The following is a 14,946-nucleotide window of genomic DNA, read 5'->3' as shown; positions in this document are numbered from 1 at the left end:
GATGGGCAAAAGTACCCAGAGGCCATCATTGAATTATTTAATGGGTAACAAACCAATCACAAATGAGAGAAGAGAAAGATTTGGGAGTGCTGGTCCAGGGTCGTTTGTCACCTGAAAAACACATTAAGAAAGCAGTTAGCGAGACGTATAAACTCCTGACTAATATCAGAGTAGCTTTTCATTATATGGATGAGGAGGTGATGAAAAAATTGATAGTGATAGAATTTACAGCAGTAGTGTGGTCCCCACACAAAAAGAAAGATATAAACAAGATCGAGAGAATACAAAGAACAGCAACGAAAATGGTCCCCAGTCTGGCAGATGTGTCGTTCGGAGAGAGGCTGGAAAAGCTGGATTTGCCTCCCTTAGAAGAAAGGAGAAAGAGAGGCGACATGATTGCAGTGTTCTGGACCATGGTGAGAGTAGATAAAATTGACAAAAAAGATCGGTTTTTATGGGATAAGAGAGTAACATGGGGACATGGAATGAAACTAAAGAAACCAAGCTGCTTGAAGGATATCAAGAAATATAGTTTTCCTTATAGATGTATAGACCTTTGGAATAGCCTGGACAAAGAGATCATCCAGTCTAAAAACTTAAACGAGTTTAAAGCTAAATTGGACTCGTTGAGAAACAAAGACGGGACCCCACGAGCGTAGCGCATTTCCTGTATATCACAATTAAGTAAATACAATTAGGCAAATACACACACACACGCACACACACACACACACACACACACACACACACACACACACACACATTATGCTATTTTACTCAAATATCTTCAAACATTTGCATGAAATCACACGTCATGGGAGGACCAGCGTATATAATGGATTATCAGCCTTATTAGATTGGCGTCTCCTCAGTTAGTGGGCTATATTGAGGGTCTGCTGTATTCTTAATCTAAGTTCAATAAACTTACCCCTCCAAGGCTGTTTTATCAGTGACTTATTTCACAGACAAATGACAGTAAACTCAGTTATCCATCATCTCAATATCCGGCGCATTTTGCTCAGCTCTAGCAATATCCGGCACTGAAACATGAAGCAATCAGCAGCACCGTGCACATTTTGATGGTAATGTGTACCATCTGGCTCTGACACAGGACCTAATCGGCCCACAGGCAGACCCAGCAGCTCTACAGCACATATCAGCCAATCACAAAGCATTGCGAGAGCAGCCCACCTGACACACCTAGCCAGCCATCCCCCTCCCTCCAGTGTATTTACCTAGTTGTGATATACAGGAAATGAGCTACACTATTGGGGTCCCATCACCATGTCTCAACCAGTCAAACTTTGCGTTAAACTCATTTAAGCATTTGAACTGGATGATCCCTTTGTCCAGACTGTTCCACAGGTCAGTGCATATATATGGAAAACTGAATTTCTTGATGTCCTATAAGCAACTTGTCTTTCTCAGTTTCTTTGGAAAACTGTATTTTTTTTTATGTCCTTCAAGCAACTTGTCTTTCTCAGTTTCTTTCTAAGTCCTCTTGTTGCTCCCCAGTCCCATACAAACAGAACGTCTCTGTCAATTTTGTCTACTCCCATCATGGCCCTGAACACTGTAATCATGTTGCCCCTCGCTCTTCTTTCTTTTAAGGAAGGCAGACACAACTTTTCTAAGCTTTCCTTGTATGATAGATCTGCCAGACTAGGGAATATCTTTATAGGCCCAGAGTTCTTCTAGGCCAATGTTCTTATATGGGTTGTAGCAAACCAACGGTTATCCAACCCGTCGCAAGGGCAAGGTGAACCACAAGAACTTCCAACACCTCCCAAGAGGGCCAGGTCAGTGGCAGAACCAAGTAGGCAAGTCCTCCCTGACTGCAACAGTTAGACCATCCATGACACCTTGATGATCAGTCCGATAGATGGTAAAACCTTGGAGTGACAGATAGAGGTGCTGGAACAGCCAAGTCTCACAGAGGCCAGTAACATCTGGGACGAGGTTCACTATTGTTTGTTTAAAATCGGAAGTTTTCTGAAAAGTTTTCTGAAGAAGGGAGTTTCTTCTTCCTCCCCTTTGCAGTCTTCAAAATTGGGAGTCTCAGGTTCTTCGTCCAAGGGGTTGGCCATGGTTAGGAAACCTGTTAATAAACCTAACCCTCGGCCAGGTACTCGGAAAACTGTCAAGGTTCCCATTGTCCAAAACTCTGGTATTAGAAGTGCCTTGATATAATGCCAATCCACTGTGACACCTATAATTCAATGGAATTGTTGTGTTTTATGTGCTAGTTGGAAGGAATTGCATAGTATTATTGCCCACTTTTCCCCAGTATGTATGTGCATCCAGTAGACCATGGTTGGAGATGCTGCTCCTTCCAGTCCTCCTGGTTACTGTGTATTTTATTCAGATCCTCTTCATGGCCAAAGACATCTTGGTGGTACTGCATTCCTAGTTCACTGTGATGTCCCATTCACTTGCTGAGTCTTTCAACCCCACTGTAGGCTGTTGCTATTCAGATTTTTCTTCGCTGTTGATATATAGTGTGTATCCTTTATACCACCCCCTCCTAGTGCTCTTGTTGAGAGGGTGGATCTCTACCACCTAGTTAATGATCTTTCCCCATTTCTTTCACTGGGTGATCTGAATGGTCGTCACCCACTGTGGGGTGACAGTGTGATCAACCCTAGAGGTGCTGTGCTGGCTGCTTTGGTGGAGGATTAGGCATTGGGGGGTGTTGAATTCAGGTGAGATGACGTATTTTCATGGTCAGACTGGTGTTTTCGTGGCCATTGCTATGTCTCTGTGCCCAGCTACTGCTGTTTTAGATTTTATTTATTTATTTATTTTTTTTAATGCAATGAAGAAGGAACCAAAGGCTGAGCCTGCATAAACTTTCCAAAAAAAACAAAAGAGAACCAAATTCAAGATCCATTCATTACAAAATGCTTGGACACAGTGCGTTTGAAAGACTACAAATTATAGAAAGTAGGAAATACAGACAGAGGGAGACAGTTCCAGAGTTGACCTGTTGCATAAATGAAGGACTGGGAGTAACAGTTAACTCTTGCATTAGAAAGCTGGACAGCAAAGGGATGAGAGTTTGTTGCTAGACGGGTCATTTCGACATGACAGTCATTGTCTTACCTGTAATTTATTAGTTTGTAAATTTTACCTCTTAACATTTCTCCAATACACTAGCGCATGCTCACCAGAGGGACAGTCCGGGATTTGAGAAAAGGCCACCAAGAATGTTTACATAAACAGACGAAAGCTAAACATGGTTGGAGAAGAAGAATGTGGTTGGCGAAGGGTCAGGTTCTTAATGTGCTGCTACCTAAGGTGTGCAGGAAACCATTTGGGTTTTCACTCAGTGTAAAGTCACACATAAACAGAAGGAAGAGGAAAGAATGAAGGAAAGTTAGATAGAAGAGGGAGTGTTGTCACCCGTAGACAAAAGGACGAGGAAGAAATGAAGTAAAGAACGACAGAAGAGGAGGGAAAGAAAGAAGGAAGGAGGAAAAGAAAGGACAGACCCGAGAGCAGCACTACAAGCTGTTACCTAATAAACGTTGAATGTTGTTTTGTGTCATAAAAGTGTTTTCTTATCCATTTCTTATTTCATAAACTCTTAACTTTGTGACCACACAATTATTTTGCAGTTGCTACAGTTTCTACATTTCTTATTCTTAGTTACCTGTTAACCTGTAAGTGCATACTCCCAAGAAAATCAGACAGGAACAAATTGCCCTCCGGTGGCTTGTCTAATATAGACTGAAATCGTACCAAGTCTCCAGTGCCATTTAGAATCATGTATGTTCCTTCAATTTTTGGAAAGTATGGTAAAATTAATCATAAAACATGTACCAAATGATGATCAGGTAAGCCTCTGAGCCTCTGAAAGATTGATGTCAGAAGCCTAACTTTTTCAGTCCGATGATATACAGTTTTATTCTTGCTGCCCAACGATTTTACAATTTAGAATATACTGAAAGGGGTTAATGAAGCTGTATCATCCAGTTCAGTCTCTCCTGAGCTGAACAATGTTGGCGGAATAAAGAATGAAATGATTTACGTCCTCATAGTGAAGGAAGTTATCACGCTCATGTAGCAGCACTAAGCTAACTTGTAATTGTCTTTTTTGTATCCTCATTGTATAAATCAAGGTACATCATACAAATCATGCAAATATTGGACTTCAAAACCTTGGTTAATCGCCATAATGGTCTAGTAAATGAACTTTATACACATCCGCCTTCACTGAGAGCTAGCGAAAATGAGCTGTGTTTTATCCCACCATGGGGATGGTCGCCTATGGCGTATGGAAACAGATGTCAAGTGGCGGTATATGGCAAATATTAAGTTTCAGAGAACTGAGGCAATGACAAGCATCAAGAAAGTACTATTCTTACTCAAAAAGACGATACAAATGTAGATATGAAAGCCAATTGCACTGAACTCATCAGTAACACAATGAATTGACTGTGTGTAAGGGATTGCTGGATGGAAGCCCAATGTACTCATATGCATAATAGCCAGTCAAAGGTATTCATTCATGGGCATGGTATTTTTCAATCAACGAGTATTTTAGTGACTTTAATGGTCCATAGTGTTGCTAACTCTTGTAAGTTTATCCAGATATATAGAATAGTCACAATAGTTATGTTACTTTTCTAGGTCTGGACCAAAATAGGGCTCACCAGCTAGGTAGCAGACGACACCTGAAAGTGCCTCATTCAGTTCATATTCCTCTAGTTTGTCTTCTATATTTTTCTGACTATTTTGAGGGTAGAAACTTAATCAAAGTTAGGGCACATGTAACATAAGCGTGTAAACACAGGCGAATGCATCCGGAGTGAAGAGAATGCCTGACTGATGGGATGGTAGAGTAGGGTCATGTACACACACCAGCGACCTCCGTTCCCTTCCCGTAATTGTTTGCAGTTTTTTATAATGCAGTAACTCAACATCATTGACACCGAAACAGTGAAGTGTTGTTCAAGGTGGGCAGCTATGAAGGGCTTAATGGAATACTGTATGAAAAATTCACAATGGGCGCGTTGCATAGCGCCGCACTTGCTTGCCGAGAGAAAACGAACTAACCCCTCTCTGGTAAACAAATTTTCGCACGCTTCTCAGTTGAGTCCACATCCCTCCTCTCCTCACAGCCTCACTGTACATGAGGATATTTTCGCAGCCCATCACCTTTTCGTATTGTTTCGCCATGCCTCCCAAGTGCCCTGCAGCATCTCCAGCATTGGGGGAGCCCATTGCAAAGAAGCAACAGCACCGTACTCTAATTCTGGAAAGGATATTGGAAACAACTAACTAAAAAGACGAACAAGAAGCCTCTGACAAGGACTGACCAAAAGATGACGACCAAGGACCAGACAAAGGACATGGTAATCGGAACATGGAATGTATGAGGTGCGAATGATGAGGTGAAAGAGAGAAATTGTCCAGGTGCTTGAGGGTGCGAAAGTTGATGTATGTGGAGTAACTGAAACTAAATGGGGAGGTGAGAATGTGAGAGAATGGGAGCATGGATGGGGTATATGTGCAGGAGTAGGTGAGAATGAGAGGGCAAAAGAAGGAATGTGTATAGTTGTGAGTAAAAGATGGTAGAAGAACATAAGAGAGTATGGATCAGTTGGGTCAAGGATTGTGTAGGTAAGATTGAAAGTTGGAATACAAATGTGGGCGATTGTGTGTGTGTATGCGCCAACGCAAGATCGTGCAAGCAGAGTGAGAGAAGAGTTCTGGACAAATGTGGAAGTGTTCATGGAAAAGTTTGGAAGGAATGAGAGAGTGTTTTTCATCGGTGATATGAATGGTAAAGTAGGGAATGTGAAGATGGATGGAATAGTTGGTGAGTGGGGTGTGTCTGCTGAGATAGATGAGAATGTCAGTGCGTTAGTGGACATTTGTGCTGGGAGGGGGTTGGTGATAGCCAACACCCTCTTCAGGCATAAAATGATCCACAGGTATACATGGCGAGTGATGAGAAGGGTGGGTGGTGAACTGAATGGAAGGAATGCAATGATTGATTATGTGTGTGTGGATGAAAGGATGCGAAGATGTGTAATGGATGCAAGAGCTTATAGAGGTTAGGGGAGTGGACTTTCTGACCACTGCTTGGTGGTGGCCAGAATCAAGATCCAAATAAGATGGAGTAATAGAAGAAGGGAAGGACGGGAAGAAGGAGTATTTGCAAGGAGAGTGGAAAGGTTACAAGAGGATGAGAAAAAGGCAGAATATAAGAGAGAAGTGGAGGAACGATTGGGCAAATATGAACTGGAGCAGATAGGGGATTTGGAAGGTGTGTGCAGGATATTCACAGAAGAAATATGTGCAGCATGTGATGTGGTGTGTGGGATGAAGAGAAGACGGAGGGGGGTGCAAGGAACAGCGTGGTAGAATAAAGAGGTGAGACAGGCTGTGGCACAGAAGAAGAAAGCATACAATGAATGGATGAGAAATAGGGGCGTGGAAGAAGTTGAGAGGCAGAAGAGAGAGTTATATGTAGAAAGAAAGGGAGAGGGAAAAAGATTATTAAGAGGAGTAAGAATAGAGTGGATGAGGAATTTGGAAGGAATTTGAGTGTTAAGTGGAGGGATTGTAAGAAAATGTTCTGGAAAGAGGCGAAGAGAGTAAGACAGGGTGGAAGTGAAGGTAGCAGGGGAGTGAAAGATAAAAATGATAGATTACTAGTGGAGAAGGGAGAAAAAGTGAGCAGATGGAGAGAACACTTTAAGGAATTGTTGAACATACAGGATGGAAGTGATGCAATTATAAGTGGCTGGGGAATGGCTGGGAGAAGGAGGGATGTGAAAAGACAAGAAGAAATCAGTTGGATAGACGTTGTGGAGGCAATGAAGGAAGTTAAATTTAGAAAGCCCCGGGAATTGATGGAGTGTGTGGTGAAATGTTGAAGCATGAGGGAGAGATAGTAGTAGAATGGACGTGGAAGATGTGCAGATTGGCCTGAGAGGAAGGTAGAGTTCCGGAGGATTGAAAGTCAGGTATAATTATTCCCTTGTACAAAGGAAAAGGGGAAAAAGAAGTGTGTGGTAATCATAGGGGCATTTGTCTTCTTAGTATAATAGGAAAAGTGTATGGTAGGATACTTATTGACAGAGTTAGAGAAAGAACTGAGGAATTAGTTGGAGAAGAACAGGGAAGCTTTAGAAAGGGAAGAGGTTGTGTAGATCAGATATTCATTCTTAGATCTTTAGTGGAAAAGCTTCTAGAGAAGGGAAAGAAGTTGTATGTGGATTTCATGGATTTGGAGAAAGGATATGACAGGGTGGATAGACAAGGATTGTGGAGAGTATTAAGAATATATGGAGTAGATGGGAAGTTGTTGAATGCTGTGAAGAATATGTATGATGGTGCTAAGGCTGCAGTGCGTGTGGATGGTGAACTGAGTGAATTTTTCTCTTTGAAGGTTGGGTTGAAACAGGGATGTGTCATGTCTCCATGGCTGTTCAGTCTGTACATGGATGGGGTAATAAAAGAGGTACAAGGTAGGGTAGCGGATGTTGGAGTGGCCCTGGTGAGAGAGGGTAGTGTTTGGAAACTCCCTGTACTGTTGTTTGCAGATGATACTATGTTGTTGAGTGAAGATGAAGGGGAGCTGCAAGGCTTGGTGGATGAGTTTGGGAGAGTGTGTAAGAAACAGAATCTAAAGGTGAATGTAGGGAAGAGTAAAGTGATGGTCTTTGAGAGAGGTGAAGTCAGTGAATGTACAGCGAGGTTGGATGGTGAGGAATTGGAAAATGTGAGTACGTTTAAGTATTTGGGTAGTGTGATGAGTAAGGATGGAGGTTTGGAGGGTGAAGTGCTTGAAAGGGTACAGCAGGGAAGAAGGTTGCTGGTTCCTTGAAAGCAGTGATAAGAAACAGGGAAGTGAGCATGGAAGTGAAAAAGTTACTACATGACAGTTGTGATACCAACTCTAACATATGGAAGTGAAACTTGGACGTTGTTGGAAGGACACAAATCAAGAGTGAGAGCAGTGGAAATGAGTTATTTAAGAGGAGCCTGTGGAGTCACATGGAGAGACAGGCTGACAAATGAGGATGTAAAGGAGCGTTGTGGTGTGGATGTGGATGTGATACGAAGCATTAGGAGGAATACTCTGAGGTGGTTTGGCCATGTGGAGAGGATGGAGGGTGAAAGACTGACGAAGAGAGTGTATGTGAGTGAGGTGGAGGGAGGAGAGGGAGGCGGAGGCTGAGGATGAGATGGAGGGATGGGGTGGAGAGGTATATGAGAGAGGGGGGGTGTGAGTTGGGAGCAGGGCAGTGGAATGGCGGGGGACAGGGCGACGTGGAGGCGATTTGTTTGTGGCCACCCCGAATGAGATTGAGGCGTCTGGCAATAGATAGATAGATAGATATTGGAAATTATAAGACCCCATTAGGAGGGGCAGGGAGTCTTGGAGATTGGGCGTGCTTTAGGCCTTGCTGTTTCCACCATTGGGACTGTGACGAAGAAAAAGGAGATGTATAAGAATATGGCCACCTCCTTCTCTACAATTGTATACAGGTATTGCTTACTTCTTAATAAGGGGGGGGTGAAGTTTAGGTGGGGGTCCGAGGGGGTCCTGGGATGCATCCCCTCATTGATATGTATATTTCAATGGGGAAAATAGTTATATACAAAATTTTGAATTACGAAAGTTTTTTTTTGGTCCCTATCCCTTTAGTATATCAAGGACTCACTGTACTGTATATATATCAGCAGATTTTAATATATCATTAACCATCTTAGCACTCCCTCGAAAATGCCTGTGTACCCCTGGGGGATTCACAAACCCCAGGCTGAGGACCTTCTCTAGACTAAGAAAATCAGTAACAACAGTGTAAAATACAGTTCAGTATTTAGTGGCACCCTCCATGTTGGTTCCACTTGCACTGAGTGTGCTAATGGTGCACGCCAGGTGACGGTGGGGATGGGATACCCCACCTCCTAAGGATAAGGGTAGGCATAGTTGCTGAATACAGTATAGGAACTTTTCCCAGTCATGATAGTGAAGAGTTGGTGGTGTTTTGTGCAACAACACGTATCAGATAAATGTCTTTAGTTACAATTTTGTTTCTCAAAAAAGTAAAGAAAAAAATAATTATGACTGTTCATACTGTAGTTAGGCTGCTATTATTGTTTTGGCTTCAGGTGCATCTAAACATGTGTCTGGTGGACTGTATTAACCCTTTAACCGCGGGTGTCATTCCAGAATGACATTGCAAAAACTGGACCAAACCGTGGGTGTCATTCTCGAATGTTTGTGAATATTTTGAATACCCCGCGTTTTTTCCGTGTGCCAATTGTTTCAAGGGAGAGTAGCTATTAAGTTCTTTCACTCCAGCCGACCTCCACCTCCCTCCTCCCACCCCCCGGGCCCCCCACCCCACCCCTGACCAACACGCATCAGTATCTGTCCAGCTGTGTGAGTGGCAACATCGCTGATGTGGCAGTGAAGTGAGGGCAATTACAGTGCCTTTTACCTGCCTCAGTGAACACAGAGTGGGTGTTTATCATATGTGCAGTGTTCATATATGTTTATAGTATTATTATCAGAATGAGGTTGGCATTTGGTAATGGTGTGTGAGCGAAAAATAGTGATTACAACACCGCTGATGTGGCAGTGAAGTGCGGGCAATTACAGTGCCTTTTACCGGCCTCAGTGAACACAGAGTGGGTGTTTATCGTATGTGCAGAGTTCATATATGTTTATAGTATTATTACAGAATGAGGTTGGCATTTGGTAATGGTGTGTGAGCGACAAGTAGTGATTACATCACCGCTGATGTGGCAGTAAAGTGCGGGTAATTACAGTGCCTTTTACCTGCCTCAGTGAACACAGAGTGGGTGTTTATCATATGTGCAGTGTTCATATATGTTTATAGTATTATTATCAGAATGAGGTTGGCATTTGGTAATAGTGTGTGAGCGAAGGTAATGGTGTGTGAACAAAAAATAGTGATTTTAGATCGCTCACTTCTAATGGCACTGCCCATCCAGTGATAGTCAACGAAATCATGAAACCTACATCAATGCCAAGCCGAAGGTTAGTACTTTCTAATGGTACCTTATTTTTCGCTCTAGATTTATGCTGTGCAGAGTTATAAAGGTTTAAAGTTTGTTTACATTTTGGCTGGAATCCCCGCGGGAGAGGCCAGTCGGGGCAAAACAATGCCCGCGGTTAAAGGGTTAATAGTTAGGTTGTTGTTATTGTTTTGTTTACCTAATTTTAGTATACAGAATTTGACTTATGCGCATGTTTTTGTATCTTCTTATCTTCATGTACTTTTTATCCAATCTTGATTTAAGCAATTGAATGTTCTTTGCTCGTACCACATCGCCTTCTAAATTATTGCAAGTTTCCACGCCAACATCCACTGCCCAACTTTGTATCTCTTTTATAACCACATCCATATACAGATTGAACAACCAGGAGACATGACACATCCTTGCTTCAGTCCAACCTTCAAATAGAAAAATTCACTCAGTTCACTATCCACATGCACTGCAGCCTTAGCACCCTCATACATACTTTTCATGGCCTTCAGCAACTTCCAATCTACTCCAGATATTCTTATTACTTTCCACAATCCTTGTCTATCCACCCTGTCATATGCTTTTTCCAAATACAGCTTCTTTCGTTTCTTTAGAAACTTTTCCACTAAAGCTCTAATAATGAATATCTGATCTACACAACCTCTTCCTAAAACCTCCCTGCTCTTCTCCAACTAATTTCTTTGTTATTTCCCTAACTCTGTCAATAAGTATCGTACCATATATGTTTCCTGTTACGCTAAGAAGGCAAATGCCCCTATGATTACCACATACTTCTTTTTCCCCTTTTCCTTTGTACAAGGGAATAATTTTACCTGACTTCCAGTCCTCCTGGACTCCACCTCCTCCCAGGCCAATCTTCACATCTTCCACATCCATTCTATTACTATCTCTCCCCCATACTTCAGCATTTCACCACACACTCCATCAATTCCTGGGACTTTCCCCATTTTAGTTGTCTTCATTGCTTCCACAACTTCCATCCTACTGATTTCTTCCTCTCTTTTCACAGCTCTCCTTCTCCCAGTATTATGATTCCCACTCTTATTATGATTGTGATTCATACTCTTACATAAGAAAGTAAAGCCTGAACCTTATTAGAAGGACACCAGTCAAAAGTGAGAGCAGTGGAAATGAGTTATTTGACAGGAGCATGTAGAGTTACATGGAGAGACAGACAGACAAATGAAGAAGAGAAGGAACATTGCATTGACGTGATGTGATTGAAAGCATTAGGAAAAATACTCTGAGATGGTTTGACCATGTGGAGGAGATTGAGAAGAAAGGCTGACTAGAAGAGTTAATGTGAGTATGGTGGAGGAGTTGCGGGGAAGGGAAAAAAGGAGACCAAGGATGCGATTAAAGGATAAGGTGGAGAGCTAAATGAGAGGGGGGGCTGTGGGAGGACAGGATGACATGGAGGCGATTTTCTTGTGGCCACCCTTTATGGAATTAAGGCATCTGGCTGGAAACAGATAGAAGAAACAAAGGGCAAACAGACATAGCGGTTCTGGACCAAATTCTGTCTATCTATCTATTGCCAGACGCCTCAATCCCGTTTGGGGTGGCCACAAACAAATCGCCTCCAAGTCGCCCTGTCCCCCGCCATTTCACTACCCTACTCCCAACTCACACCCCCCTCTCTCATATACCTCTCCACCCCATCCCTCCATCTCATCCTCGGTCTCCCCCTCCCTCTTCCCCCCTCCACCTCACTCACATACACTCTCTTCATCAGTCTTTCACCCTCCATCCTCTCCACATGGCCAAATTACTGCAATGAATCATCTGGACTTTGTATCATCTCAGTGGACCATCTTGACTTAATCATTTCATTGGATGTGATGGACTCAGTCATCCCAGTGGACAGTCTTGACTGAATTATCCCAGTGGACCATCTGGACTAAATCATTTTGTGGACGGTGTGGACATGATCAGCCAAATTGACCGTCTGGACTGAATTATCCCAGTGGACCATATGGTCTGGTTCACTCTGCTGAACTGTCTAGACTGTTTTTGGTGATCCATTAGCATATTATCATATTGCATGCTGCAGATGCAGTGATAAATGTTAGCGTTTGAATATCACATAACATACAGCTACGGTGATTAATGTTAATATATGAATATTATATCATATGCTGTTTTTCTTGCAGAGCTTTGGCTCACTTTGATTCGGCTGATCCTGTTGGTGTAACTACCAGCTTGAGTAGCTCAGTGGAGGCAGTCAACTGGTCACGAGGTCAGAACTGGGTCATGTGGAAAAGATTTCAAGACATATATAGTGTTATCCTGTATTCATTCACCTCCACAGTTTATCCTCAGCCATCAACATCAAGGTACTGTTATGAGAGACGGCCTGTGAGCCACCATATTTAGCTTACAGAAAATTAAATTGCTGGTAAATGTTTGAAACCTGTGATACATAAAGTGACATCAGGAAAGAATTTTTTGTATTTGTAAATTGTAATTCACATTTTAAGTATAAGGATACACACAAATATACAAGGCACAGAGGGAATGGAGACTGCTGAAATCAGTCAAATTGATTATGTGCTTGTAGAGAGAATGATGCTTGGAAGTGTTGCTGATACTTTAGCAGTGAGAGGACAATGTAGGAGTCAATATGATCATGTGATTGTGATATACAAGTTAAGCTGAAAGGAGTGAGTTGGATGAGAGAGAGAGAGAACAAAATTATGGTACCCTTTGTGTACTTCCTCTTTTACTGAATTTTCTCTTACCGTTTTCTTCAGTAACCCTTGGATGTGACCTGAAAACAAATAAAAGAGAGGGATAGAAGTAACAGGAACAGAAAAGGGAGAGAGAGAGAGAGGAAAGGGGGGGGAGAGCAAAAATAAGTAACCCCTTTGACAGCCGTACAGAGACCAAGATCGCCTACCTGGCTTGTGTAAACATTGTCTCAGCTAGTGATAAGAAGGCAGGGACACAGTTTCTCATGTACATCTTCTTTTATCAATTTTTTTTCTATCTTTGAATCCCTCAAAGCTGTCAGAAACCACAGATTTTGCACCATCATGTTCATCATAAATCAGCTCAGGTGAGCAATAACAAAGTTTTTAGTCAAAGAATGTGCAATAATGGCAGGAGTGCAGATTTTCCTCTGGCAGTGGTACCAAAAATGACTGGAACCAAGTGTGCAATAACCAAGGGATCACTGTGTTAATGAATGGGGTTATGAGAGAGGTAAAAATACGAGTAATGGAAATAGGGATGGTATTGGTAATGAATGGTGAAGGATGGAGTATCTCAAATCTGATGTATGCAGATTTTGCAGTACTGCCTGGAAATATTGAACTAGAGCTTGGTAGATTGGTGCATAGTTTTGTAGATGTCTGTAAACATAATGCCATGAAATAAAAGTATGGTAGATGAGAGTAAAGTGATAGCTGTTGAGAGAGAAGGTGAATCCGAGAACGATGTTACTGTGAATGGAGAGAGACTTAACTTCATGAGAGAGTTTAAGTACCTGGTGCTGTGATAGAAGAGCAATGTAAGTGTGCAAAACAAGTTGAAAGTAGAGAGGTGGGGGGGGAAGAAAAGTGGCAGGTGCTGCGAAGGCCATGATAAGAGGCAAAGGTCTTAGTGAAGTGAATGCAAGAGGCTTGCATGAAGGAGTTTTACTGCCTACTGTAATGTACAGATGTGAGACTATGCTGTGTCTCAAAAATAAAAAGTTGAGAGTCAGAACAGTGAAGATAGGACTGTTGAGCAATGTGTGTGAGTGTAGAGAATGGATAGGATGAAAAATAATGTGAATTATTAGAGATGTGGAGGAAGGAAGTCTGGACACCAGAGTTGAAGAGAGTGTGCTCGGATGGTATGGTTATACTCGCATGGAGAGAAGGGGTGTGAATAGAGTGGTGAAAATGGTGAATCTGAGCAAGTGGTGGGAGGAGGCATAATAGGCTAAGAAGATGTGAATAGATGTGGTAAATGAGTGTGGGAGAAAGAGAGATACTGGATCTAATGAGGCCACAGAACTGGTCAGATATCTAGCTTGTTGGATGGATTTTGAATGGAAGAATATACGACCAGGTTTTGGCACCCCTTTTTAGCTTGACAGTCGTTGAATTGATTTGGTTGTGCAGGTATTATGAGAACTGTATATGTGGATAGTTATTCTTGTGAAGTGGAATTAGGATCCCAAGACAGTGGATGGTGACTGAGTCTGTGGCCCATTTCATTGGGTCATGCTGTTGATTAGTTCTCCCGCTATAATATTTGTTCTGTTTTCTTGCTTTCTTGAGACTCCTTAGGGGACTCTTTAACCCATCTTTGGGTGGGAAAAAGAGATGGAATTCAGTATGACACTGATGGTGATGACAGTGGGAATGACAACAACAATGGTGACAGTAATGGTGATGTAATTGGCCATAATGAAGAACCACAGGAGAATGATAATGGAAGACTGCTGAAGGATGTGTGTCAGGAAAGGAGGTTAATCATTAATGATTCATATATGAAGCTCAAAGTTGCCCACAAATGAATGCAATAGAGAGATTGGAGAGAATAATGGTTGGAGCCTGATTGATTACATGCTTGAAGAGTGAAACTTGTTTTGGAGAAATATTGGTACAAGTGTGGTGAGAGGATGATGCAGAGGTTTATATGATCGTATGATTGTCGTGTGTGGAGTGAAGCAAGGAGGAGCAGTGTGAATAATGAGTGTTGCAATCAGAGTGAAAAACTGAGACTTGGGAAGCTGAGGAACAGAGAAGTGGCAGACAAACACCATGTTTGGTTAGTAAAAGAATTAGTGTCAAAGGAATTGTGAAGAATTAGATCCGGACAACACGTAGAATGCATGTAATGGGTGTTTGGTTAGGAACTTTTAAAACTGTGTGTAGTGTTGTGAGGTTAACATCTGTCTATCTATCTATCAATTGC

General features: G+C 42.2%; 1 protein-coding gene across 1 annotated transcript in view; it reads left to right on the top strand.

Annotated features, from left to right (window-relative positions):
* The window catches only part of nonC (serine/threonine-protein kinase Smg1), a 1,312,439-nt gene that overhangs the window by 572,380 nt on the left and 725,113 nt on the right, over positions 1–14,946 (top strand). Inside the window, exon 23 of the mRNA XM_080284159.1 lies at positions 12,192–12,374. Coding sequence (XP_080140285.1) covers positions 12,192–12,374 — 183 coding nt within the window. The remainder of the gene's footprint in view (positions 1–12,191; positions 12,375–14,946) is intronic.

Source organism: Coenobita brevimanus, chromosome 100 (genome assembly GCF_032717465.1).
Source record: "Coenobita brevimanus isolate Jiangsu-jjx chromosome 100, ASM3271746v2, whole genome shotgun sequence".
Taxonomy (NCBI): Eukaryota; Metazoa; Arthropoda; class Malacostraca; order Decapoda; family Coenobitidae; genus Coenobita; species Coenobita brevimanus.
The sequence above is the reverse complement of the archived record's forward strand: the minus strand, read 5'-3'. Positions and strand labels throughout refer to the sequence as shown.